The sequence below is a fragment of the Calliphora vicina genome, chromosome 4 (assembly GCF_958450345.1).
Source record: "Calliphora vicina chromosome 4, idCalVici1.1, whole genome shotgun sequence".
Classification (NCBI taxonomy): Eukaryota; Metazoa; Arthropoda; class Insecta; order Diptera; family Calliphoridae; genus Calliphora; species Calliphora vicina.
Window position 1 is genome coordinate 2,206,737 of NC_088783.1, and position 27,117 is coordinate 2,233,853.

The 27,117-nt window shown below is 29.5% G+C and overlaps 1 protein-coding gene across 1 annotated transcript in view; it reads right to left on the minus strand.

Moving 5' to 3' along the window:
• Nucleotides 1-2,704: 2,704 nt before the first annotated feature.
• AdoR (Adenosine receptor) overlaps nucleotides 2,705-27,117 on the minus strand; it is a 58,841-nt gene continuing 34,428 nt past the window's right edge. Inside the window, exons 2-4 of the mRNA XM_065509058.1 lie at nucleotides 9,027-10,211; nucleotides 4,719-5,420; nucleotides 2,705-4,650 (exon numbers count right to left, since the gene is read on the minus strand). Of these exons, the coding sequence (XP_065365130.1) occupies nucleotides 3,350-4,650; nucleotides 4,719-5,420; nucleotides 9,027-9,513 (2,490 nt within the window). The 5' untranslated portion in view covers nucleotides 9,514-10,211 and the 3' untranslated portion in view covers nucleotides 2,705-3,349. The remainder of the gene's footprint in view (nucleotides 4,651-4,718; nucleotides 5,421-9,026; nucleotides 10,212-27,117) is intronic.

Genomic DNA, 27,117 nt, shown 5'->3' on the forward strand with positions numbered 1-27,117 from the left:
TATGGGGCATTTCATGTCAAGTGAACCAACTTTTGAAATCGATGTCTTCCGATCGGGATGAAATTTGCACCAAGGTTAGCTCTATTGGATAGTAACTCAGACACAATTTTTCAACAACATCGGTCGAGAACTCTCTGAGTTATAGGGGGTAAAATTTTGACAATTTGGTCAAACAGGGGATTTTTCTTATCCATGTAACTTATTACCTATTGTTCTTAGCAAAATGTGTCCCAAATAGTATAGATAGCTATTTCTTCGATCTTTCGAAAAAAAATATTTAAAAAAAAAAATAAAAAATTTTTAATATTTTTTTTCCGAAATCAAAAACTTTTTTGACTTTTTTTTAAAATTTTTTCTCTTTTTTTTTTTTTTTTTTTTTTTTTTTCTTAAAATAAAGTTTAGATATTTTCCTTGAACACCTACTTGGTCGCTTAGTGGGATGCGAGTGGGATATCTATCAAAATAAATATTTTGTAACTCAAAACATAAAATTTTTGACTTTTTTTGCAAAATCAAAAACTTTGTTGACTTTTTTTTTTTCAAAATGGACCCTTTTTTAATCTTTTTTTTTAGGTCAAACAAAAGCTTAGATATTATACTTGAAGACCCTTTTGGTCGCTTAGTGGGATGCGAGTGGGATATCTATCAAAATAAATATTTTTTAACTCAAGACTTACAATTTTTGACTTTTTTTTTTGCAAATACGATTTTTTTTCCAAATGGGCCCTTTTTTTAAAATTTTTTTTGTAGTCAAAAGAAAGCTTAGGTCCATTCCTTTAAGATATTTTTAGTCCCTTAGTGGGATGCGAGTGGGATATCTATCAAAATAAATATTTTGTAACGCAAGACATACAATTTTTTAATTTTTTTTTGCAAAATCAAAATTTTTTTCCAATATGGGCCCTTTTTTAATTTTTTTTTTTTGGTCAAAAGAAAGCCTAGGTCCATTCCTTTAAGATATTTTTAGTCCCTTAGTGGGATGCGAGTGGGATATCGTATTTGCAAAAAAAAAGTCAAAAATTGTAAGTCTTGAGTTAAAAAATATTTATTTTGATAGATATCCCACTCGCATCCCACTAAGCGACCAAAAGGGTCTTCAAGGATAATATCTAAGCTTTTGTTTGACCTAAAAAAAAAGATTAAAAAAGGGTCCATTTTGAAAAAAAAAAGTCAACAAAGTTTTTGATTTTGCAAAAAAAGTCAAAAATTTTATGTTTTGAGTTACAAAATATTTATTTTGATAGATATCCCACTCGCATCCCACTAAGCGACCAAGTAGGTGTTCAAGGAAAATATCTAAACTTTATTTTAAGAAAAAAAAAAAAAAAAAAAAAGAGAAAAAATTTTAAAAAAAAGTCAAAAAAGTTTTTGATTTCGGAAAAAAAATATTAAAAATTTTTTATTTTTTTTTTAAATATTTTTTTTCGAAAGATCGAAGAAATAGCTATCTATACTATTTGGGACACATTTTGCTAAGAACAATAGGTAATAAGTTACATGGATAAGAAAAAACCCCTGTTTGACCAAATTGTCAAAATTTTACCCCCTATAACTCAGAGAGTTCTCGACCGATGTTGTTGAAAAATTGTGTCTTACTATCCAATAGAGCTAACCTTGGTGCAAATTTCATCCCGATCGGAAGACATCGATTTCAAAAGTTGGTTCACTTGACATGAAATTCCCCATATATTTATTATCAGAAAAGACAAAAACAAAAACAAAAGAACAATTCAGTAATTAACAAAACTATTTTTGAAAGAGTATGCTTAAATTTTACGCAGATTATCTTTCTAGGGTTAAGGTGTCTTATTAATTTGACATTTCTGAGGGTGATATACCTAAATATTGACTTCAGCTGTCTCAAGATGGCAATCTAGATAATACTTTAGATTACCGGGACTGCGTATGATTATTAAAGGCATGTTATAAATGTAAAAGTTGTCAAACATTTACATTTTTAAAAGGTTATTCGGGAATACAAAATTAGTATTTTAGTAAAATTGTTTTATGCTAAATTCCCAATTTTTAATTTGATAAATTCACTGAAATTTATTGTTGGGGGATAAGCTAGTTCCTATGCGCATTTCACTGGTTGCTTAGGCCAGATCATCAGGAAACCCTTTCCCAAAAGGCTTTAGATTTATTTATTATTTCACAGCTGTTATTTTTATTTTGCTCATCATTTTTAGAAAGTTAAAAAAATAAAAAATGTATAAGTTTAATGAATGCGTAAGCAAAATGCAGATGATTTTCGATGAATGCTAATGCTTAAACCCATATAATGCATTTTGCATTATCCTTAATACTTAACTTTTGATTTGATTCATTCCAAAAAACGTTTAACTTTAGCTTATTTTTGCCACAACTATTTGTTGTAGTTTTATTTTTCTTTTTCTTTTAAAATATTAATATTGTATGTTATTCTGTTTTAATTAACATATTTGTAATTGATAACTTAAAATTTGAACTTTTTTAAAAATAACAATTAATTATACAATAGTATACATACATGCTTGTATTCAATTTCAAAATGCACCGATATACATACATACATAGGTACAATACATTTCGTATCTAAAAAATATCTTAATTATATATGACATAGAAAAATAAATACATACATACAAATACTCATAAAAGCTAAATACTTTTTTATTTTACATACATACATATACATACATATGTAGGTACATATGTGGACTTATTTTAAATTAAAAAAAATATCTACTCTAAATTTACATACTTATGGTGTAATTATTTACCTATAATTCACATAGAATTTAATACGTCTTTTGCTTCGTCCCCTTCATTGAAATAATAGTGTAACTTAAAAAAGTAAAAATTTTGTTGAAACCTTTGTCTGCTTTTACACACAGCAAGTTTACTTGAAGCAAGTCTCTTCGATTCCCTTTTAAACTTGCTCGACTGTTTACACACAGCAAGTCTGTGTTCAATTTTGTATATCAAAACCTAATAGACGCCATAGTGAAAATGAGAAAACAAAAGAGAATTCAAGAGACTTGCCAGTACAAGCAAGTGTGTACCCCTCTTCTTTCTTCTTGCCTCTCTCTCCTATAAACTCTAGACTTGCGCAAGAAAACTTGCCCTGTGTAAAAGCAGACTTTTATTTGATCTGCGGCAACTAAACAGGAAGCCTCGAAGTGCATTGAAGAAATAAGAAGACATTCTATAGATACAGTTGATATAGGTTTCCAACGCTAACCTTCCCTTCCTTTTATGTATCTTGTCGACTGTTTGCGTTTCTAGATTACATTTTCAAATTTGTTACAGCGAGCAATTTCTTTGTGTTAAACTTTGAGTATTATATTAAAACTTATATTGACAAGACTCAACTATCGGCTTTTATGTGTACAACAGACACTGGGACCGATGGTACATCGATTATTTCGGTATCTAAGGTAGCTCCGGATACGCTAACATCATTAGCCTCCTCACTACTTGTTATGTTGTTTTTATGATTATCAGTCGTTTGAGGTTTAGTTGTGGACTTGTTCGATGTTGCAGTTGTCTCTGAACTTGTGGGATGGGATAATTGGAACAGACTGGAATGTTTGACAATTGGAGGGAATATTAAATTACTCATCGCTTTTAGTGGACTGAACTTCTCGTGATGATGCTGTGCTCTATGGTAATGGGAGGATGGATGATGGAACGTGTAATAGTTTAGATTGTTATTGTTGTAAGAATTTGGTAGTTGATCGGAAGTAAGAGATATATTTTGATTGGAAGCTGTTAGTTGGGCACTGGAGGAGGTGCTGTTGCTTGCATTTGTTAGTGTGGAATGTACTGAAGGTTTTATATCTCTTTGGGGTGACGTTGAGGCCGACGTGTCGCTGCCACATGAACAGGAACGCGTTAAAGATTTTGAATTTAAGTTTAGCGTCTTTGTAGCTTGTGTTGATTTTCTAAATTTTGGCTTACGACCTGGTGACAGCGGATTCGATTCTGCGTCTATAATAAAAATGGAAGTATTACTTAGACAGCCATTTGAGTTGGAAATGTGTGTTGGTTTTTGGCATTCTCTAGACTTGAGTTGTTGCAGTTGTTTTGGCGTTAAAGGTGGGGTGTCGGTTTGTGTCTTAACTTTATGATTTGGTGTATGGGATTTTGAGTCCTCATTCTTTGGTATTTCGTAATCGCTATGCGAATTTGGTGTGCTGGAAGGTCGATCATCAACATCAGACCGCAATTTATCTCGCATAGCACAGGCTATTAAAGACTGATTAAGTGCATTGTGATCCACGCCTCCCTCTTGGTGACGACTAGGTAGGAAGACCTCTTCGAAATCATTGTCATCGGGACTTGGAGTATAGGTACAATTGTCATAGGAAAATGGACTTTCGCAGCTTTCTTTTTTATTCTGCGATTTACGATGTTGTCTAGGTGGAGGAGTTGGTGCAGCCGAGTCTTTATCATTTGGAAATATGTAATTAACTTCTCCCAATTCGGCTCCACTGGAAGCTTCCATGATATTCCACATTTCTCTCTCAATGTCGGTAGTAACAGAAGCCACGGCAGCTACAGTTTGATGTATATTATTTAGGCAAGGAGTTACTACACCACATTTAGGTACCATTTGCGCGTTTTTAAGGGATTGTTGTTGCTGTTGTCGCAGCCAAATAGGAGAATCTAAAAAAAAAAATAAAAAACTGGTTAGTAATAATCTATTTATGTGGGTTATTCCAGATAATTTTTACCTATATAGATTCTAGTTTGCATGGGGTTCCTCGTACCCACATCCATCGATTGCAGTCGATGTTGCGATGCCAACGAGTAGCGATGCTGAGCTTCTAAAGTTTGTTCAATTTCAACACCCATTATCTTAAGTATTAGGTTTTTCAAAGCCAATCTAAAGTCCTTCAAGTGATAGGCGTATAATACTGGATTAACTGCTGAATTGAGATGTGAGAGTATTATGCAGAACAGTGTCAACTTGGGGTGTATGGAACATGATGGACAAAATGCTTTTATACAGTTAATGGTGTAGAGCGGTATCCAACAGATCATAAAAAATAGCACAATGACCGATAGATTTTGCGTGGCTTTGACATCACGTTTCCGAGCAGCACCTAATACTCTTAACATTGTACCGCCATGACATGATCGACCTGGATGTGTTATCTGTGCTATCGATGAACGACGACTACTACTATCGCCAACAGGATTCATGGTGACGATTTGTCGTACTTGTTTTATGATCACCTTATAAATGTGAGCATAAAATGCCAACATTAGTAATGCGGGCGTAATTATGGTGGCAAAATATAAGAAAACCAAATAATTGTAGTCCATGACTTCAACAAATAGACAAGCCTGATTGTCGTCGACAGCTGCATGCCAGCCAAACAGCGGTAGAAATCCTACGACGGTACCAGCCACCCAGCACATTGAGATAATGACTATAAAAATATGGAGACATTAAGACAAATTAGTAAAATGTATGTTTTGCCTTTCATTTTCTATTAGAAATTTAAATAGTTTCAGTGTATTTTTCAATACACATATGTAATGCCTGTAATAAAACCCGTTTTTAAATAAAACTTACTGCATCATATACAGAAAACTTTCAATTGCAATTTAAAAGTATTATTAACTGTTCTCATGAGAAAATTTGTACAAGTTTTATGTAAACTAAATACTTATGAACATCCTTCACTTTAATTTAACAACAAGAATAAACAAATGCAATTTAACCAACCAACCCATATGCAATAGACCGGCCTCTGTATTCAGCAATCCCTTATACTGACGCAGAAGTGAAGGATAATAGACAATTTCGACCACCCATCAATAAAATAAGGCGATATTAATTAAATGAAGCACAAAACTACTTTTTCAGCTCTTAAGTACTCAACCATGCACATATGTATAAATAAATTAAAATTCATTACACACAAACATACACTTGGAGAAATAATATGTATGCTATTCCATTCCATTTTTACAAATTTAACATATCTATCTATCTTCTATCTTATATATAAATAAAAATCAAATATCGTTCGTTGGTAATTACATCAGTTGAGACCTTGTGAATTAACCAAATATAACATAACAGTTCAATTCGTCTAAGGCTCGGCTTAACCGACTCTTAGATGTTCGGCGCTGGTTTCTGCTGGTTGGTTACGATAACAAGAGAGCCTTCAAATATTTTGAGAATTGAACTGTTCTGTTATATTTGGTTAATTCACAAGGTCTCTTATCATGTCATATTGTCCTAATATTTCACGACTCGGCGGCTCGGCTTAACCGACTCTTAGACGTGGTTGGTTACGATAACACAATAAACATAGCATACAGAGTAGTATTATTTTAGAACATTTTTTGCTAGAAAGGCAATAACAACATTATCAAAGCATTGCAAAATATTACGACATTATGACATGATAATTAAAAAAAATTATTGTTCTATTTGTAAACTTGTGAGAAGCGGTTAAGTTTTAAACTTGAAAACTTTTAATTTTCGAAGCTATGTATATTGTGAATAAGATCACATTAATTGAATAAAATATCACAAAAAAACAAAAAGCGAGAGTGCTTCATCAAATTATACTTTAAAATAAAAATTTTAAATATTTTCTCGATTTTAAATAGCAACCGAACGGGTCAACAACAGACGGAGAGGCGGACATGGTAATATCGACTCCGCTATCTGTAATGATCCAGAATATATTTCTGGTGTCGCAAATGAAATATGTAGGAATTACAAACGGATTGACAAACATATACATACATATCTGTGGACTTTTGACAAAACAACTTAAGTGGAACTTTAAAATCTTTCATGACAGTGTAAACACTTTTGTGATCGATAATTATTTTATTATTTGTCCCTGAAGAACTTTATTATTTGCCTCAAAGAATTATACAAAGCTTTCGAAATTATTTAAGGACAAATAATAAAATTATTATCGATCAATTCAACAGTTTTTACGATCTCCTGAAAAATTTGAAAGTTTCACTTAAGTTGTTTTGTCAAAAGTCCACTAATTGTAAAGGATATAAAAATAACTTAAAATTTATTTTTCAAGGGGCAAACTTGATGAGTTAGATTGTGGAGTTAAATTCACAATGTTAAATCGCCTCAGAAAGTGATTCAGAGTCAATTGAAACATTAGCACTGATCAAACATGTTTATTAATTTTTAATTTGATTAAACATTTTATTAAATGCTATATTTTTCTCAGTGTATATACAAGTATGTATGTGCAAATGTATGTGATTATTTATTAACTGTTATATTGTTACATAAACTTTGAAGTGAATACTGCCGTCATACGAAAATGTTTCTTGTTTGAGTAAAAAGAAGAACATAGGAAAATTGTGCAAAATTAAATACGTCATAAATTAAATGCAAAAAATACACATACATAAACAGCACGATTTCAGGATTTGCTACTACTTAGATGAGTCACTAATTCTATTTTGATTATCTGACTGCGGTTATAATGAGGGCGATTGGGGATGATGTTGATGACCACTGAAGTTTCAGTTCATTTCGCTTAATTGTATTGTATGCAAGTTTGTGTAAATGAGCACTAGCACTCGTATGATTTGCTGTGAGAGCAATAACCCATTTATAATTGTTGCACAAAATGTTTAATTGTTACTAAACATGGATGTGTTTGTTTAAACATCCCAATCAAGAGGTCATTCTTTGTTGTTCTTAAATGCATTTAGTTTTGCGCAAAACAGACAAATAGAATTAAATCTAAACTGTGGTATTGAACTTTCAACTCATGCCCTTCATGAATTGTGTGGAGTTGTTTAGGTGAATATGTAGTTTTGTGTCTGACTGAGTATGCAAACAAAACCCATGCAAGTGAGTTTAAGAAGATTCCATGGCATATGTATAAATTCCCCAGCAAGAAGAGAACCCACACAGAACGTTGAACTTGGGAACTTTAACACGACGTTGGCCTAGAAGTAATTAAATTGATTCCTTTTGGAGAATCTAGGACAGGTCTCGGAACTAACTTAAACTTTGTTTTTTTTGGATACTGGTCAAAAACTAATTAAATGATAATATTTTTAACCAAAATTAAAATTCATGCAGAGAAAATATGGGTGTACATTAGAGTGGTTTAATTTATTTCGACCAAGCGGTTGTCAAAATCGTAATCTACGATGAATTCTAAGATGGTTTGCCGAAGAAACCATGAGTCTAAAATCAAAACCGAGTTTCCCGTTTTTAACATGAATCTTTTCCTTTCATATTTTTGTTTAAATTTGCACATTTTATTGAGCCTTTTAATAAACTTGACTATGATTGGGCTTGTTCGAAATGAAAGAAAGTCTGAAAAGATATACCCGAGACACCCCAATTTGGGGCCTTGAAGCTCCGCCCCACCAAAGTCCATATTCAAAACTTAAGCTCAGCAACACCTCCTCTATAGTCGTGGATTTTATTAAAATCGAATTATTGATTTAGAAGTTACAGATTTTTTTTCATTTCCCCCTTTGTGACCCAAAAGCTCGGTTTTAAGTTCTCGTATAACCACGATTTTTTAACCATCCTCAGGTGAAGTTTGTTGTTAATTTTCTCCATTTGCAAAGATTCATCTTTTCTGCCTTTCTTTCATTTCGAACAAGCCCAAACATCGTCAAGTTTCTTAAAGGTTCAATAAAATATTAGAATATTTAAAAAAAAATATAAAATACGAAAAGAAAAGTTTCGTGTTAAAAACGTGACCTTCTTAAAATTCGTCGTAGATAACGATTTTGACAACCGCTTGGTGCATTTTTTTAATGCATACAAATTGACCCACTGTAGTGTACATATTCACCATTTTCATTTAAATTTTTTTAGTTTTTTTAAACAAATTGTGATCTCTGTAATTATTTATATGATTGCCGCAAACATAATATATAAATGTTAATATTCACATGGTTGTAGCAATCATATATACAGATTGTAGTAATTAAGAATATATTTGTGGCAATCAAATATCAATTAAATATCGTATGAGTAGAATAATATCTAGTGTATTTGTATTTAAACTTACCAATAGCTGTTTTGGTGCGAACATTTCTTGAGTATGCCATAGGATAGAGGATGGCCCAGTAACGATCGACCGATACGGCGACTAGACAAAATATCGATATGGTACAGAGAACAACCAGCAAGGAAACCGTAAAGAGGCAGGCATGCAAATTCGTCGGCAAACCAATCGAAGCCAATATCGCAAACGGTACTCCCAATGAACCCACTAGAAAGTCTGCAATGGCCAACGAAACGATATAATAGTTGGTGCGTCGTCTAAGTTTGCGTTCACGCTGAAAAACTATAATGACCATTAGGTTGCCAATGATTGCACAAATGGCCACGAGTATTTCAAATACCGTATAGGGAACATTTAGTTCGTGGGATATTTCATCAGCGGTGGTTTTTTTGGTGGGTTGAAATGGTGCTATGGGCAGCTGAAAAAAACTCAGCGAACGATTGTTGTAATATTCATAATCTGTAAAAGCGAAAAAACGAAATTCTGACATTTTTAATTTGAGTTTGATCAGAATATGTCTGTTTGGTGGTTTGCTGCTGGTTTGGTTGGGCTTGTAATCCTGTGTGAATGTTTATGCAAATTTCTTTATATTTGTTTGTGTAAAAAGTTGGCCTCAAACAAAAGTGAAAGTAAAATTGTTTTACAATATATTTCACTTGATTTGCTGGTTCTTTGGTTTTAACTGAGTTTCTTTCTGCAAACACTCGTAAGCAATTAAAATGTTTATTGACCCGTTAATAAATTGTATTAATTTTATGTTTTTTTTTTCATCTAGATAGTTTTATTTTTGTTGTATTTTTGTTTTCTCTTTTCTCTTATATTTTTGGTTTCTTGTATACTAATTGCTGTTTTCTTTTTTTGTTGTTGTTGTTGTTGTTGTTGCTTTTGTGTCGCAAGGACTATGGTGACCTTCCAGGTTAATTTATTGTTGACGCTGCAGCATCTTGTTGACATGTTTGACATTAGTACATCCTTTAATATTATTTGATTGGCCATTGTTTGCATTATTTATTGTAGCTGATGTTGAGACGTGTGTCTGCTTTGAATTCTATTTCCATTTGTTCAATTTGCATGCATTCATAAGCAACTGTTGTTCTTGTTGTATATGCATTCTGGTAATTACTGTGAACGTTTTATGATTTTGTTGCCTAATTGTGGCACCTGTTTGTTGATTTATTATGAGATAATCTGAAAATTAAATTAGAGAGAGAGAGAAAGAGAAACATTAAGACACAGTAATAAATGCATATTTTAGTATGAATAAAATATAATTAACATTTAAATAAAATACTAAACATAAGACCAATAAGGAAGTTTATTTTATTACAAACGCACAATTACCAGCAACACTAATTGCGGCGGTTTTTATGATATTAGGGAATGTGAATACGAATACGAATACAATTAAAATTTTAAATTTGTAAACCAACCACTGATATAAATATTCATATTTATAGGTTTATATTGAGGATTCCTTCATTAACCCTCTAACCGGCAAGGCTGGATTTAGGCGGGTATGTTAAATGTGTGTAAGCTGCTTTATTTGGTTATTTTTCCCGTTATAACGGTAAATATGTGTATGTCACAATATACTTATTGTGATAAACAAGAACGTGAACTTGTCTTTTGTTTGTTTTTATTCCAACGTATTTCTTTTTTTTTTCAAACAATAACCTGGTATATTATTTTACCTCGAAATAAAATGGGCTGGTTAGAGGGTTAACTTTTAGTAATAAATTTTTATTTAAGCATATCGGCTCTAATGAAGAGTTAGTTTTTATTAAATTTAAAACATTTTTACGTACTGTCACATGGCAAATATTATCCTAAGTGCAACCTATTATTTAGTTCGAACTAATTCGAATCGGTAGCCAACCTTGAAAAATTCTAAATCATCCAAAAAATTGAAATTGAAGAAATTGTTAATTATAGCTTACACTGCACAGTAGGGATATAACTAATTTAGGCGAAATTTTTGGCTTACCACCACTTGATGGTCAATGTTGTATAAGTAATGAAAATCATTTTTTTAGGTCATTTGGAATCAAAAGCATCCCGCACCAACACCAATTTCTAAAACAAACCAAAAAAAATTATACAAATATTTTCATATTTTTTTCTGCAAGTGTAAGGGATACTTCCCTTATTTAAAAATTATCTTTCGAAGTATGTCCGCTGTTGTTATTAAAATAAAATATATTGTTTTTCAAAATAATTGAAAATATTGAATGAAAACTTTATTGCGTTTGGTGCGTGAACTTTTTCAACAACCGCGAAAAAATAATACCGTGGTTTTTCATATTTTTTAATGCTCTATTCGACTATGCTATGCCAATTTGGATATTTGCAAAAAATGTCAATAGTTATATGCCTATTGCACAGTGGAGCGGAATCAAAATTTTTTGGAAATACATCTGGCATTTCTAAACGGTTGATCCAATTTTTTTCCAACAATTTTTTATAAATTTTCTTAATGTTTTATTCAACAACAAGTCATTGGTTATGACTTAGTCACATTATGAAAATTTATAAAATATTTTTTGTTAGGAAAAAGTGCAATATTTTTGAAGGAAGTAGTTTTAAAGTGGCATATTTTTGTATCTAATTGAGATATTGACTTTTTGATTTGATTGATTTCTTTTGTAATGCCAAAAATTAACTTATCTTAACAAAAAATATAGTTCGGAATAAATGTAGATCAAATTGTTTCTAATAAGTATTTGCATTCCTATTCAAATGTTGATACATATGGGCAATTCCACGAGAAGCGCTACCACGACTGAAAAAATAAGAACCCTTGAAACTTTTTTTCAAGATGATTTGAATAGAAGAAAATAATAAAATGTTACTATGTGAAAGTATTTAGATTATAATACAACATTTTAAAGACAAAAATAATAATTTAAACTGATTATATTTAATTTTTTTAATCTAAAATTGCGGTTAAAACTAAGCTCCCAATTAGCATATAGTATGAAATGAATTTGACTCTGATTGTTTATTTGCTATTATAAAATTGTTTATTGTTATATGTATATTTTCTATTAATTTTTTTAGTTTTTGTATACATATATTTACAGAATATATATTGTTTTATTATAAGAGAAAAATCTGTCACGTACGGTATGTCACGTACGATATTAAATTTTATTTATTATATAATCATCCAAAGATTATTTTTATTTAAATATGATGTATTGTAAAGGAAAAATATTTGGTATATTGTAAGAAATTAAAAGAAAACATAACGCCTCAAAACATGTACCTCAAAATGAGTTCCGTTTTATGTCACGGACGATATACCCTTATTTCGCTCAATATTTTGGACAACAATATTTTTATTATTTTAAAATATAGTATCCTCTGAATGGAACATAAAGACCAAATTATTTTTCAGATACTCTTATTTTTGCAAAATCTATTCCACTCTATAGGCGTACAAATGTCAAGTACGATGATATGGAATTGCCCATATTTTAGTTTTAGAAACTCAATAAATATTAATATGTAATAAAATCTTTATTTATTAATAAAACTCAATGGCGCGTATTCATAAACGATCAGCAGGTGTTATCTTTTTACATATTTAAGTTATTCACAATTGGTTACTTTCAGCACAATTAGTTAGCACTTAATCATGGGTAACGTTGTAACTAAATGCCAACTAACTAATACATTAAAAAAACAGCTGATTGATTTAATTTTAATACATCCACACAAAAAGAAAATAAACTAGAGATGTGTTTTTTTTTTCAAATTTCATTTTACATGCCTTTATTTTAATTGATTTACATACATGATTTACTATAACTATACATTTTGTATGCACTTTAATTAATTGCAGTATATATCGATCAAAATATTATCGACATTTTGTTTTCTCTACATGTCAAAGAACTAAGGAAGTTATAAATTGTGAATAAGATCTACAACTATCTATGAACTATTTGTTCGTTTCTGTTTTACTAGTTCCGACTTTAGTTGTGATTTCTGAATATGCGCCAATGAAATTTTCAACGTTTTTTTTTTAAATGTCATTATAAATAACAAAGTGCAAATAAACGTATCAATAGGTCAAAGGGAACCCCACAATTCTTAAAAATTGGAGCGAAAATCCCAAAAATTCTATTTTTTGTACAATTTTGCCCATAGGGTCCACATTTCCTTCGGAGCTGGGAAAATACTTTGGGGATCAATGTTTCAAAAGCTGTTTTCCATTTTCTGATCTCAACTTTGGGATTTTAGAACATGTGGCCCAAAGATTCAATTTCTATAAAAAATAGTTCACATTCCAAAGGGCGTAGGGTCGACATATTTAAAAAATACATGTTTTTTTTACCAAAATGTTCTTCGTAAAGATACCTTAAAGAAAAACATAAAATTGTTATATGTTCTTAAAGAAAGTATATTTAAAAAAAAATAGTTAAGTCACCTTTTCGCCCAAAAAAAACAGCAAAAAATCTACTATTTTTTGAATACCATACCAGTATGGCAAAATTTTAAAATTTCAATTTTGAAATTCCTGTAATCGAAAATTATAAGAGATAAATAGCACACGAAAGCATGTTTTTTCAAGACCTAACTAAGCGCTTTCCAAAAAATTGCACGTGTTTAAAAATTTTACATGTCGATTACTCTATTTTGAGCCATTTAGAAATGCCAGATTTATTTCCAAAAAATTTGATTCTGCCCACTGTGCATTGCAATGTTTAAATTTATACATGTTTTCAATGTTGTCTTTATTAATTGTTGTGCAAAATTTATTTTTTTCTTCCAACATTTTCAGTTTCTTTGTCAAGTTTTATGTACATTTGTATTGATGTCAGATGTTTAAGGAAGGTATCACGTCTCTACGACATTTGTTTTAATTGCCTAAGTACAAACACGTAGTCACGTAGTTCAATTTGGTTGCCTTGTTATACGTTTCAGCAAAAACAAGAAGTTATTATTATTAGAACATTAAATGTTAGAACTACTGTAATATATTTAGCTCTCGTTGTTGACGAAGTAGATAATTTTGTATAACAATACCAAAGGCCTACTCACTCATACATGGCAAATATTTGATGAAAAATGTATTTTAATGATTATGCTTTTATGAATAAACTAATTTTACTTTTTGTTTAAAGCTTATTCCCATCACATTTGTTAGCAATGTTCAGAAACAATTAGTTGTAAAGGTATATTTTTAAATTGTAAAGAACGGATTTAATTTCAAAACATTTGCATATTTATTTACAAACAAAATATAATTTATTCAGCTAGAGTCAAGTTTTATATTTTTTTATTTTGCGTATGAGTAATATTGATACATAATAACAAGTATACGCATAAAGAATATCTTAAAAGGAAAAAAAAATAATATTTTCAAATCTTTATGTAACTGCAAACAAAATTTGATACTAATTTTTACTAAATACAAAGAATATGAGGCAGTTGCAAGTATCATTGCTAGCAACAATTATACAACTATCTAATGAAGATATGATGGGTATATGAACTATATTCAATTGAACTGAGCAAATGGTTCTAAATTTAGTTTCCCTAACCATTTTATGAACAAAATCAAACGAAAGAATCAAAAAGGCACTTTTTTACATTTGATTAAATTGTTTTAAATAAATAAAGCCAATCATCTAAGAATATATGTATTTGGGTTTTATTGTACATAAATAAAATCAGCAAAAATCAAAATAAAATAAAAGAAAATCCCAAAAACACACACACTCATACTCATACTAATAATAAAGTGTAAATCCCTTGGACTTATTTGTAAAAACCTACAATTGTTTAATGGTCAGAGTTTTAGTCACAGACAGTTTGTAGACCTTTTCTTTGTTGTTGTAGTTACTGTTTTTTTTATTTATTATTTACAGAACACAAACACATAAAAATAGCAAAATGAATACATTTTGTATTCTTGGATGATTTTTATTGTTATGAATTTGCGGTGTTTCATTTAACTTTATTTCTTCCTTTTTTTTCGTAGGAGGATTTCATTTATGTCATTCTCTTATATTTGTGTTTCATTGTTTTTTTTTGCCCTGGGCTAGTTTTTAAACAAGACATAAAATAGTGCTTTAGTGTCGGAAATTGTATTTATTAAATACACTTTTACCCCACTTTATCAATGGAGTAAAAATTCTTTTAAATAAAATTTAGTATAAGAGAGAGTATAACACCAAGAGTTTTATCAACTATCATATTTATTAAGTAAATATCTAAGGGGTTACTAACGAACAGTTAAATACAAAATCAATCTTTAGCACATTTTTTTTATTTTTACTTCAGTTTAAGAAAAGTCTTTATTTTTTTATTTATTTTATGCAGCGGAATCATCACGTATTTTGTAATTTTCCTTTTTATTCTGAAACAGTATTCTTTACACAAGAATGCTTTTCATTCTCATTACCAGACAGAAGACTTAAGAGAATTGAAAATTTAGAGAACATCGCTTTAAAACCGTGACATCCATAGACAATTTCACTTCAACGTCATAAAATAAATCAAAGTGATGGAAAATTACTCACAATACACATATGGGCAATTCCATATTATCGTACTTGACATTTGTACGCCTATAGAGTGGAATAGATTTTGCAAAAATAAGAGTATCTGAAAAATAATTTGGTCTTTATGTTCCATTCAGAGGATAGTATATTTTAAAATAATAAAAATATTGTTGTCCAAAATATTGAGCGAAATAAGGGTATACGTACGTGACATTAAACGGAACTCATTTTGAGGTACATGTTTTGAGGCGTTATGTTTTCTTTTAATTTCTTACAATAAACCAAATATTTTTCCTTTACAATACGTCATATTTAAATAAAAATAATCATTGGATGATTTTATAATAAATAAAATTTAATATCGTACGTGACATACCGTACGTGACAGTTTTTTCTCTTATAATAAAACAATATATATTCTGTAAATATATGTATGTATACAAAAACTAAAAAATTAAGGGAAATTATATATTCGGTTTCAATAAACAATTGTATAATAGCAAATAAACAATCAGAGTCAAATTCATTTCATACTATATGCTAATTGGGAGCTTAGTTTTAACCGCAATTTTAGCCTAAAACATTAAAAAATTAAATATAATCAGTTTAAACTATTATTTTTGTCTTTAAAATGTTGTATTATAATCTAAATACTTTCACATAGTAACATTTTATTATTTTCTTCTATTCAAATCATCTTGAAAAAAAGTTTCAAGGGTATTTGTTTTTTCAGTCGTAGTAGCGATTCTCTTGGAATTGCCCATATGTATGTACATAAGGGTGACCCTAATTTTGATGTTTTGAATTTTCCTTTGCACCAAGTAGTAAAATTGGTCTTCGGCATCTAAAAATCAAATTCTGAAAATTAAAAAAGTGCAATTAAGAATTGTTATTATTTACCCATAGATAAATATAAACAGTTTCAGGAAACAAAATTTTTAAAAATTAATTTTATCAAATTTTTAATTTTTTAAGTCATGGAAATATAACCATATACGGACACCAGTATGTGATAAAAGACCAAAAAAAATTTTTGCCCAAAGTCATGCACTTTTATGGACCCCCAAAGATTTGGGGCCTAGATGTAAAAGTTATCCTTTTCCCAGGCTCATATCTTGCAAACAGTTCGGAATTTTGATTTACTTTATGACGCAAAGTTGTAGCCCTTGTCATAAAGAACAAAAATTGTGAACATATAAAATCAAAAAACTTAATTTTTAATTTCCCCTGTTCAGGTCCATAGGTAGAAAACCGTTCAAAATTCAAGGAAACAATCAACTACAAAATTGTACCTAAGATCACAATAAACAACTTTCTAGAACATATGAACTTCCTAGGAATGATTCTTAACACCATTTAGGTAGATCAATATAAGTCAGTAAGAAAAAACTAAAGGAATTAAGTGTTTTGGGCTATAAACTATTAAATTATTATAAACTAAAACATACTTTTAGGCAGCTTTAAAAAAATTTATTTCTAAATTTATTTTCAACGATTTTTTGCGATTTTGATCTTGAAGATTTCTTTGATTTTATATGTTCACAATTTTTATTTTTTATGACAAGGGCTACAACTTTTCCTCAGAGAGTAAAACAAAATTCCGAACTGTTTGCAAGATATGAGCCTGATAAAATGATCACTTTTTTGCAAAAATTACTCCGAGGCCCCAAATCTTTGGGGGACCATAAAAGAAAGTGCATGACTTTGGGCTAAACTGGGAGACACGAGTCTTTTATGACGCAGTGGTGTCCGTATATGGTTATTTTTGTTCGTGTTGCACTGTGTAATGAAATACTAAAACTATTCTAAATTTATTTTTTTTTAAATATAGCTACTTTGACTCAAACAAAACTCGAAACTTCAAATATTTTTAGGTGACGGAGGACAATTTTACTATCGAGAAACCAAAAAGACTAAAATAAGGGAAACCCTTTAGATTACTAAGGAGTGAGATAGAAATAACCTTAACACACGCTTTTCCTTAAAACTTTTAACCCAACTATTATTTGATTTTTTTTTTTTATCAAATTACCTTTGAAAAGTATGTCAGTTGTTAAGTATTACATATATGTTGTACTTACATACAATAACACAATTTTCAATTGAAAATAAGAAAATTTATGATATTTTATTATTAGATGACACCACATTAAAAGTTGGTAATTTTTGTGGTTATTTTTTTCAGAATTTTTATTTATTAAATTTATTTGTTGCTTTAAATACCAATGAAAACAAAACAAAAAAAAACGCAATTAGTAAAATTGCTATTGCTGTATCAATATTTTACAACTATGAATGTGTTATAACCACTTTCGTTCAGTAGAGTTTTACTACTTTTCTTTTACCTCTTTTTCCATTGTTGGTGGGAAGTGAAAATTTTCGTTTTATTTGTGAAGAAACTGCGTGCAAATAATTGGATTGTTTGTTTTTTTTTTTGGTTTTTAGAATAAATAAATTTTGTTTTTTTATTTGGTTTCTACGAAATGACCAACAACAACTACAATGACATGCAATTTGTGTTGTTTTTTTTTTCTCAGCTTTAAAAAATTTCATATTTATTTTTCCATTTTCATGTCCTTACGACATTTTCAAGGTTGTCGTTATTCATTCACATTGAATACTGTGGCTGATTGTTATACATGGTTAAACTTTATTTTCGTTACTTTCCTTCTTATTGAAACAGTTTTTGGAGAATTTTTATTTAATTTCGTTCAACTATCAAGAACTTATGTTACAGAGTTTGATAAAATAAAAGAAAACTAAAAATGGAAAAAAAAAATCACAACTAATTTAAACTGGAAATTGATTATTTAAAAATAAAAGAAATATAAAAGGTGCTTGGTTATTTTAATATATGTAGGCAAACATATTATGTGTGTATTTACTGTAGTTCTTCTACATGGGTTACTTGCCCATGAAACTTGTCGATTTTTCTAAATAAAAATATGTGTATTACATTAACATTACGAAGTCTGTGACTTTTAGAATGAATCACATGTTTTTTGATAAAAAATCATTTTATCTTTCAACTTTTGAGTTCTATATACACTTTACCCAACGTTTTTCCAAGTTTGTATCGTTTCCAAAAAATAAGATTTATTGAGGTCATCAAAATAGCTATTTGTTTGTGAGAAGATTTCATCGTAGGTTAATATGGCGAATGAACAACTCCTGCCAAACAATCCAGCGAAGTTGTCACACGATTTCGTTGGTGGTCGGTTGTGAGCACACGCGGCACCCATGTGCCGCACTTTTCTCCCACACTTTCAATATCCGATCGAAATATGAGTGAAATTATATGATTTTTTTATTGGTTTGGTATAGGTTACCGATGTCAGAACATTTTTATATTTTTTATTTAAACATCTATGGGTAAATTAAATTACAAAAACTATTATTAATTGGATTTCTTTTTTCAATATGGAAAATATTTTTGAAACCCGAAACTTCAAAGAAAGTGTGCAATCTGATTTTTTTGCATTTAAACAAAATTTAAAATTTAATTTCTAATTCATTAATTTTGTCTGTGTTGTTCTTCGTAAATCGATAAAAAATTAAATCAAGAAAATAAAATAAATAGTTTTATTAATTCAATAAACAATTTTAACACTTTAACGCCGATAGTGGCGTCAATAAAACAACAAAATGTATTTATCGGCAATCATGTCATTTAGTATGAATAAAACGGAGAGTAAATTTGCACTTCGTGTCCGCACAGATCTCTCCCCATGATCTGCACTATTTATAAATATTTGTTTTTGACACAAAGAACAAAGTAAACAAAAGCAAACAAATTATAAACAAACAATAACAAATAAAGAATAAAGATATAATCAAAATTTTTGTAAAATTTTAATTGAATCAATTGATATGAAAAATGATTTCTGTTTATATTATATTTTTTTGGTTGTTCGTGTACGGGTAGTTTTTTTGTATTTTTAACTGACAACTGCTGCTGCTAATAAAGTGTCGTCTACTCGTGCATTTTGTTTTGCAAGCAGATCACGTTTCAATAGTAACAACGACAAAACAAACATACAGTCGAGTACAAATATACATCCATCCATACATGTACAAGTACTACAGATATGTTTAATTTGTTTTTTGCTATTCTTGATTTTGCTGGGTTGTGAGTTTCTATAAAATAGCGGCCTTCAATATCCATAAATTTAATACGATGATCAAAATTTGCTATAATTTCTGAAATATTATTTAAATATGTATGTTTATATTATAAATATCCACTGTATATACATATTTTTTTTACATATGACTACGAAATTATTTTTTAAGTAATAAGTATCTAATTCATTGATAAATATAAATTATAAAAGTTTAATGAACTTCTATCAGACATGTGTATGTATTTAGGTATTTGTATAAATATTTTGGTATTGAATTAGACCCAGCGGGATAAATATGCAGGCCTTCCTAAAGGATTTATTTTGCAGACAAAATGACAGCCAAACGCATTGTAAAATTGTGTCATCAAGGAATGGCATACTCACTTCTCGAAGAGGACTGATAGAAGGCCTGCTTAAGAAGGCATATTAGAAGGTCTTCTGTTGAAGGCCTGTAAGGAGACCTGTCTACATAGGAACATCTATTAAAAGACATGAAAATGAAAGCATAATTAAAGATATACTGAATCAGTCCTTTGAAGAGGGTTATTAGGGAACATATTCCTAATGAATTCAGCATAATACCCAAAGAATGGACTTTTAAGAATCACATGTTAAATTAAAAAAATTGTTAGAGCGAGTAACTTCCTTGTAGAACTGCTGAGAGAAGGGTGAGTGGAATTAGTATCGAATCTTATAGAAAGCCTAAAGAGTGAAGTCTTAGCAATTTTTCCCGCTGGGAACTGACACAATCGCATTACGAGTACTACAAACTAACATACATACATGTTTGCTTAAGTTTGCAGGTTTTTTGGTTTCATATTTAAATAATAATATTGACAAACCATGAATAGTAATACTATATCCTTTATATTTGTATAAGAACTAATTTCTATCTTGTTGAGTTGTTCTTCGTATAAGTCTTTAGAAAATTCAAAGATTTTCATTATTGTGCAAAAGAGGTGAAAGGCTTTAATAAAAGAAGAAAGAAGATATTGTCGTTGGATAAAAGGTTTCGGAATAAAAGATTTGCTTTAATCTCATTTAGTGTCAAATAATTATTATTTAATACTTTTGGTTGTCGGGAGACCTTAAAAAATTAAGTCATGTAAAATGTAGAAAATATTTATTAATAAAATTTAATAGGAAAGAATATTATATTCAATTGAAATAAATTCAATACAATAAAATACACGGAAACTAATTAATACTGAATAAGATGATGGATACATTTGTCTGTGAAACGGAGAAGATAGATTGTAAAGATTTAAAAATGTTTATCGCATTTTTATCAAGAATGTATTTTACAAACAATGTGACATATTACTAACTTTACAATAATGTATTTATTGACATATTTAAATCTTTAAGCAAACTTAATTCATCCATCTACATACATTTACACAAATTACGTATTTCCTTCGGCGAAAAACGATCGATTAAACTTAGTATCAATTAATATTGTCTTTCAGCTTGACGCTGTTGTTGTCGTTGTTGTTTTAGAGTTAACAAACATTTAATTACACGATGATAACAAATCACACTTGATGTTTTGCTGTTGTGGATGTTGTAAATCCTTCTTCTAACATAGTTAATGTCAGTGGTAAACCGACAAAACAAACACAAACACATAGTACCAATATACTATCAATTACCATGCAGAACATGGAACTAAAAAAAATAATTAAGAACAAAATTTTTTATTTCTTGATTAGCGGAACCTAAATTTAAACTAAAGAATTAAGTTTTTACAACGATTATCGTAAGTTTAACAACTAAACTCTTTAAAAAGTGTGTAAGTAGCAATATAGCTACACGAAGAGAAAAAATATAGTTGTGCATGTTTACTGCAACCATTTCAATATTTTTAAATGTTTTTTTTTTAACAATATTATAGTCACAGTAACTATTTATATGATTGTGTTAATTTATGGAGGTAAGCCTCCATTTACGCGGTACTTTATTTACGCGAATTCGATATAACGCGAACTCTAATTAGCAACCATTTTTTTCAAATACGCGACTTTTTTACACGATTTGTATATAACGCGGCAGAAAACAACAAGAAACGGAAAACACATATGCGAATAACAGATTTATTTTTTGAAAACTAAGTGCACTTTTTTATTATTTTGAAATTGCTTTGTTAATTTTTATGAATTTTTTGTTATGTTTTGATCTCTTTAATACATTGGAATATTTTGTTTTTTTTTAATTGAAATTTTTTCTTAATTTCCGATAAGAATTTTTTTTATTTCTGTTTTTTACTTTACTTTTGTTTTAAGTTTATAAAAGTACAAATATATTGTCACCTTAAATGCAAACGGACGTAACTACATTTTTATTGTTTTTACAGGAGAAGCAAAACACGTTATAAAATCAATAATAATAGAGTATTCTTGGCAATTTTTTTGCGTTTGAATTTCTTTAGTAAAGTTGTAATTTTTGATCGCAAATTTGCGTGAACATGTAGTTTGATAAAATGAACCATAATCAATCAAAACCTCAATTTTGAATTTTTGTGTAGTTACGTCCGATTGCATTTAAGGTGTTTTTGATTTAACGCGATTTTTAGGTCCCAATTTCTTATTTGTTATGTGACTGATATATTGTTTTACGCGAAATAAAAAGTTATTGGCCCTACAAAAGCATTTCGTTCTAAATTAGAACCTCGTTTTACGCGAATTTGATTTACACGCAATATTTTTGGGCCCAACAAACCGCGTAAATGGAGGCCTACCTGTACATACATATGTATGTACAAAGAATTATTAAAATGTTAATTTAACCTTAAACTATAAAGCACATTTTATTAGCAAATTTTGCAATTACTTTTGTTATTTAAATTTTAATATTCGAAATCCTTATTTTAGACAAGGTGCAGATCGTACAATGACATTTTAATTAATGCAGTATGACCGAAATTATCAAACAAAAGCCATTGCTGAAACATCGTTTAAGATGACTAAAATATATGAATATTTATATAAAAGAATGTTTAAATAAATGTGTGCATATAGTTAATCTTCTATTTTAAGTACGCGTTCCAAAAGCAAACATATTCAAAATTGTTTGCATTATTTACATTAAAAACATTACATTATACATTGTCACGATTTCAGCTTGAAGCATTTCATATTCGAAAAAGAGTATTTGCTTTGGTTCATCGCTTTAAAAAGATTTCTTTAATAGAATGTCAAAAATGTGTAAAATGTTTGTAACAACCAACCAACGAAACAACCATCATTGTAGGAGTGAACAAGAATTAAAATTCCAGAGATTCATATTCGTACGTATTATATACATAGATATGTATACAAATATGTATGTATGTAGAATGCTCATGGATATATTTAGATTAAGTTCATCAAATAAGTTGGTTGTTTTGTTACAAGAGTTTCTTAAGTATGTATTTTGTAGCTTTAAGGCAATTCTAAGAACAAAGTATATCTTAAATTTGCTACGATTAAATATTTTTCAATAGCCGTTTTGGGACAATCATAAACACTGACAATTATACAATACATATATATATTTGACCATGAAATGTTACAAACAGTTAAAAAGGAAGCAAAGGAAATTGTAACAGAAAATAAATAAATCATCATTATTTATGACGCTGAGGTCCTTAAACGAAATGTAACATTTGGCGTTACACTTTATTTTCGAGGAAGCTAAATTTATTGTATTTTATAGAATCTCAGGTTTTATTAAATTTAAAAGTTGCTTTTTTCTTTTAATGACCTCTTCTAGTCAGTGTGTAGATAATTACCTTTTGTAGTTAATTACATTGAAAAAAATAAAGCCCTTCAATGCCGCTCATAAACGCAAGTTTCATGTTTTAACCTTTATCATACCACACACATACACTAACATTAGGGTTGTTCTCCGTCGTCTAAAAACCAAATAAAAACAAATTAAATGTTGAAAAAACAAAACAATTGCAATTGCGTATTGCTAATTTTGAAGGATACACATCTGTCATGGACCGAAAAATACCCAGAATATGTGGCCGGACATGAAACCGTAATATTCCATAACGACAACTTTCGGCCGTATTAAGCAATACCTGTTAAAAAGTATTTAGAATGAAGTGGTTGGGAAGTTTTGCTTTACACGCTTTATAGACTAGACCCATGATAGGCGTTCATATTGTTGAGGTTACGATGATTTTCGTCAAACAACCCGAATGTGAACAAAAGAGCGAAATAGAGCGTAAAAATACACACAATTCATTCAGTTTCTTGATGTTGTTGTGGATATTTTATTTTTTACCCAAAAGAGCACACAAATTAAATGCCTCTTTTTGCGTACCACTGGACTAGACCCTGTCCCGTCCGACTACTATTAGTTTCGATCGAAGCACAACGCTCTCTCTGGAATACGCTTCACTCTGGAACAGAGTATCCGACATTGGCTTGATTCGTTGTTGGCCTCAAAAGATGAGCAGGTCTCGGAATCCATATTATATACAAACTTGTCACCATTTGTCATTTGTATCGGAATGGCTGCAATTTCCATTAGATTTTGTTGTTTCTGGTAATTCGCAAAAAATAAATATTTTATTTTTTTTTTAATTTTGAATTGCATTGTTTTGCTTATTAAATCAAAAGTTAAGTAAAGATGTTAATTAAAACTTGATGATAACCCAATAATATTAACCCTCTAATGCTTAAGCATGCCTCAAGGCACTCATCGCAAAATAAATAAATGCAAATATAACTGATATTTCATTTCGAAAACTTTTAAAAATAATTTGGTATTTTGCGATGAGTGCCTTGGGTATGCTTGGGCATTAGAGGGTTAAACAAAATTCAATTCCACGGTTATATTCCAAAAATTTTAAATTTATTACTCTTTATGAAAAAGCAAAGTACTAAAATAACTACACTTTCGATAGGATAGAATTCTGTGACAGCCGTGAACATTCATGAGTTTTTCGAATATTTTGAACAATGAACTTGCTATTGGTCTATTTGGCTTGAATATTTTTTCTTGTATGAATCTTAGAGAAAATCAAGTTCAAAAAATTCACATAAAACTAAGGAAAATAATTCCCGGGAATTCTTGCACAATTTCCCGGGATTTCGGGATTGAAAATTTTGCAGAATTCTCGCGATTTCTCGTCCCGGGAATTCCCGTGAAAAACTCTACTTGGAAGTAACCATAATCCAAAAAGGGTAAAATAAGGGCCACCCTAAAATACAACCAATACCATATACCCAGATTTACGTGGCTTTGTGTATATGAAGTAAATTTAAAAGCATCCAAGTAAAGTAAATAATTTTTGTCAATATTTTGTTTAAGACATCATACCAAGTTTGCCCCAGAAGTATGTCTTGGTTTATATAATTAAATGTTTATACATATGTATATAATAAGTAAATGTTGATTTTCTGACCTAGTTCCCTGGTAAACTATGTACTTGAATTGTACTTAAATTTTGTACATATAGACGTGTAATATAATATTCTAATGTATCATTTGCAAGTTCATATGTATGAATACTTATATTCATTTTATTTCTTGTACTTAAGTGTATGTTTGTCACTTTTTACCTTTATTTCTTAGTTATAAAAAATTACCTATATACATCATATAAAAAGTATGTATGTATATTCGTATTCACTTAAATTACATTGAGGTATCCTATTTACTAGTATTTAGTTGTAATGTATCTTTTCATGTGATCTGACTGGAATACAAAATGTGTACGAGTGCTTAAGCGTACAAACTTATTACTCTGTAGAGCGTCTATATTATCGTCTTAAATGCAGTTTTATTAATGTCTTCTCCATTTTAGTCAATGGAACTCAAGTAAATGCCTTGTTCATGAGAAGGAAAATAAATAAATTGCGTAGAAAAAGTGTTGGTGATAAAATTTAATTGTCTCATTAAATAGTAAATAAAAATAAGTATTTGCTTTTGTGAAATATTTGCCATTATAAACAACTGAGTGCTGTGGACTGATGTCGCAGCAATGATGATGACAATAGAATTTTGACAATAATAAATTTTATAATTGAGATTTTTAGCCGCATGACAAATTTAGTGAAATTAACTGATAAAACTAAGTAACTATTATAGATTTGTAATTGTCATTGGAGTGAAAGTTAGCAACAAAGAACAAGGATAAATTACAGTAATAATGATGTAATCATGATTAATTTTATATACAAATAATTTTCTTTAAATTAGTGAGAAATAAGTTTTTTTTTTTTGCAATCTTTAATTACAATATAGAATTTAAATAAAAATATTAAGAAACTAAAATTTGTTGTGTTGTATTTAAAACCATAAACTTGTCATTAGCTTTTATTTATATTAATAGTTTTTAAAGTGTTTTGTATAAATTTCATATTCGTATTTTCGTATTGACTTCCAATAAGACAAAATGAAGTGATATACTTATACTGTGATTAATTCATCATGATATTCCAGTTCAAATTAGAACAAAAGTTTTTCTTTTGTATGACTTTAGTTGCATATGGGAAATTCCACGAGAGTGACAACCACGACTGAAAAAATAAAAATCCTTGAACCTTTTTTTTTCAAGATTATTTAAGTAGAAGAAAATACTAAAATGTGAAGGTATTTTTAAATTTAATTAGTATGTTTTAGGTTAAAATAGCGGCGAAAACTAAGCTCCCAATTCTTTGATTTCATTATTTATTGTAAAATCATCCAATGATTATTTTTTTTTAAATATGACAGAGAGAGAGAGAGAGTTCTCAATATTTACCCCTACAACGTCAAACTATTGATGTTATCACTTTATATTGTTACGAAATTGTACTTGAATTCAAATATAACGATTTTAACGGCTGATTTAAAAGTAGCATAATGCTTTCAAATAACAGTGCTGTAAAACTGTAACATATCTGTGGGCATTGTTGAGTGGAAGCTTTCAGTTGATTTGATCGTAAGTTGGCAACGCTGTATTCGATTTCGAATATTCAGTTAAAGAACATTGTAGAAAGTACACCACAGATGGCGTATGTATTAGAAACCTCTAGACAGTTAAAGAGCTTTCTAGATGGTAATGCAGTGTTATAAATAGTGGCAGAGGTTGCAGTCGTGAGTGAGTTTATTAGAGACGCTTTTCGAATAAACATCATCTAAGTGCCTTAAAGTGTGTTGTGTTTTTCAAGTAAATTCGTGTACATTATAAATTGTGTCTGTAATTCTGAGAATTTATAAACGTGTATGAAAAACATTGAGTGGCTATTTAATTCTGTTGTTGTTGTACATTTTAAAGAAATAAAGAGTTGTTACAATTTTCAAACTACTAAACGGCTTTTATTTGCAATCAAAAGTATCCGGTTTATTTAAAGGAAATAAACCAGCGTTTTGAAAAGGTTAAAACGTAACAATATTTTCATTTGATTCGTGCGGGTTTTTCTTAATTTTGTTCACACTTAAACTTTTCAAAATTGATATTTTCAACAAAAGTGGAATTTA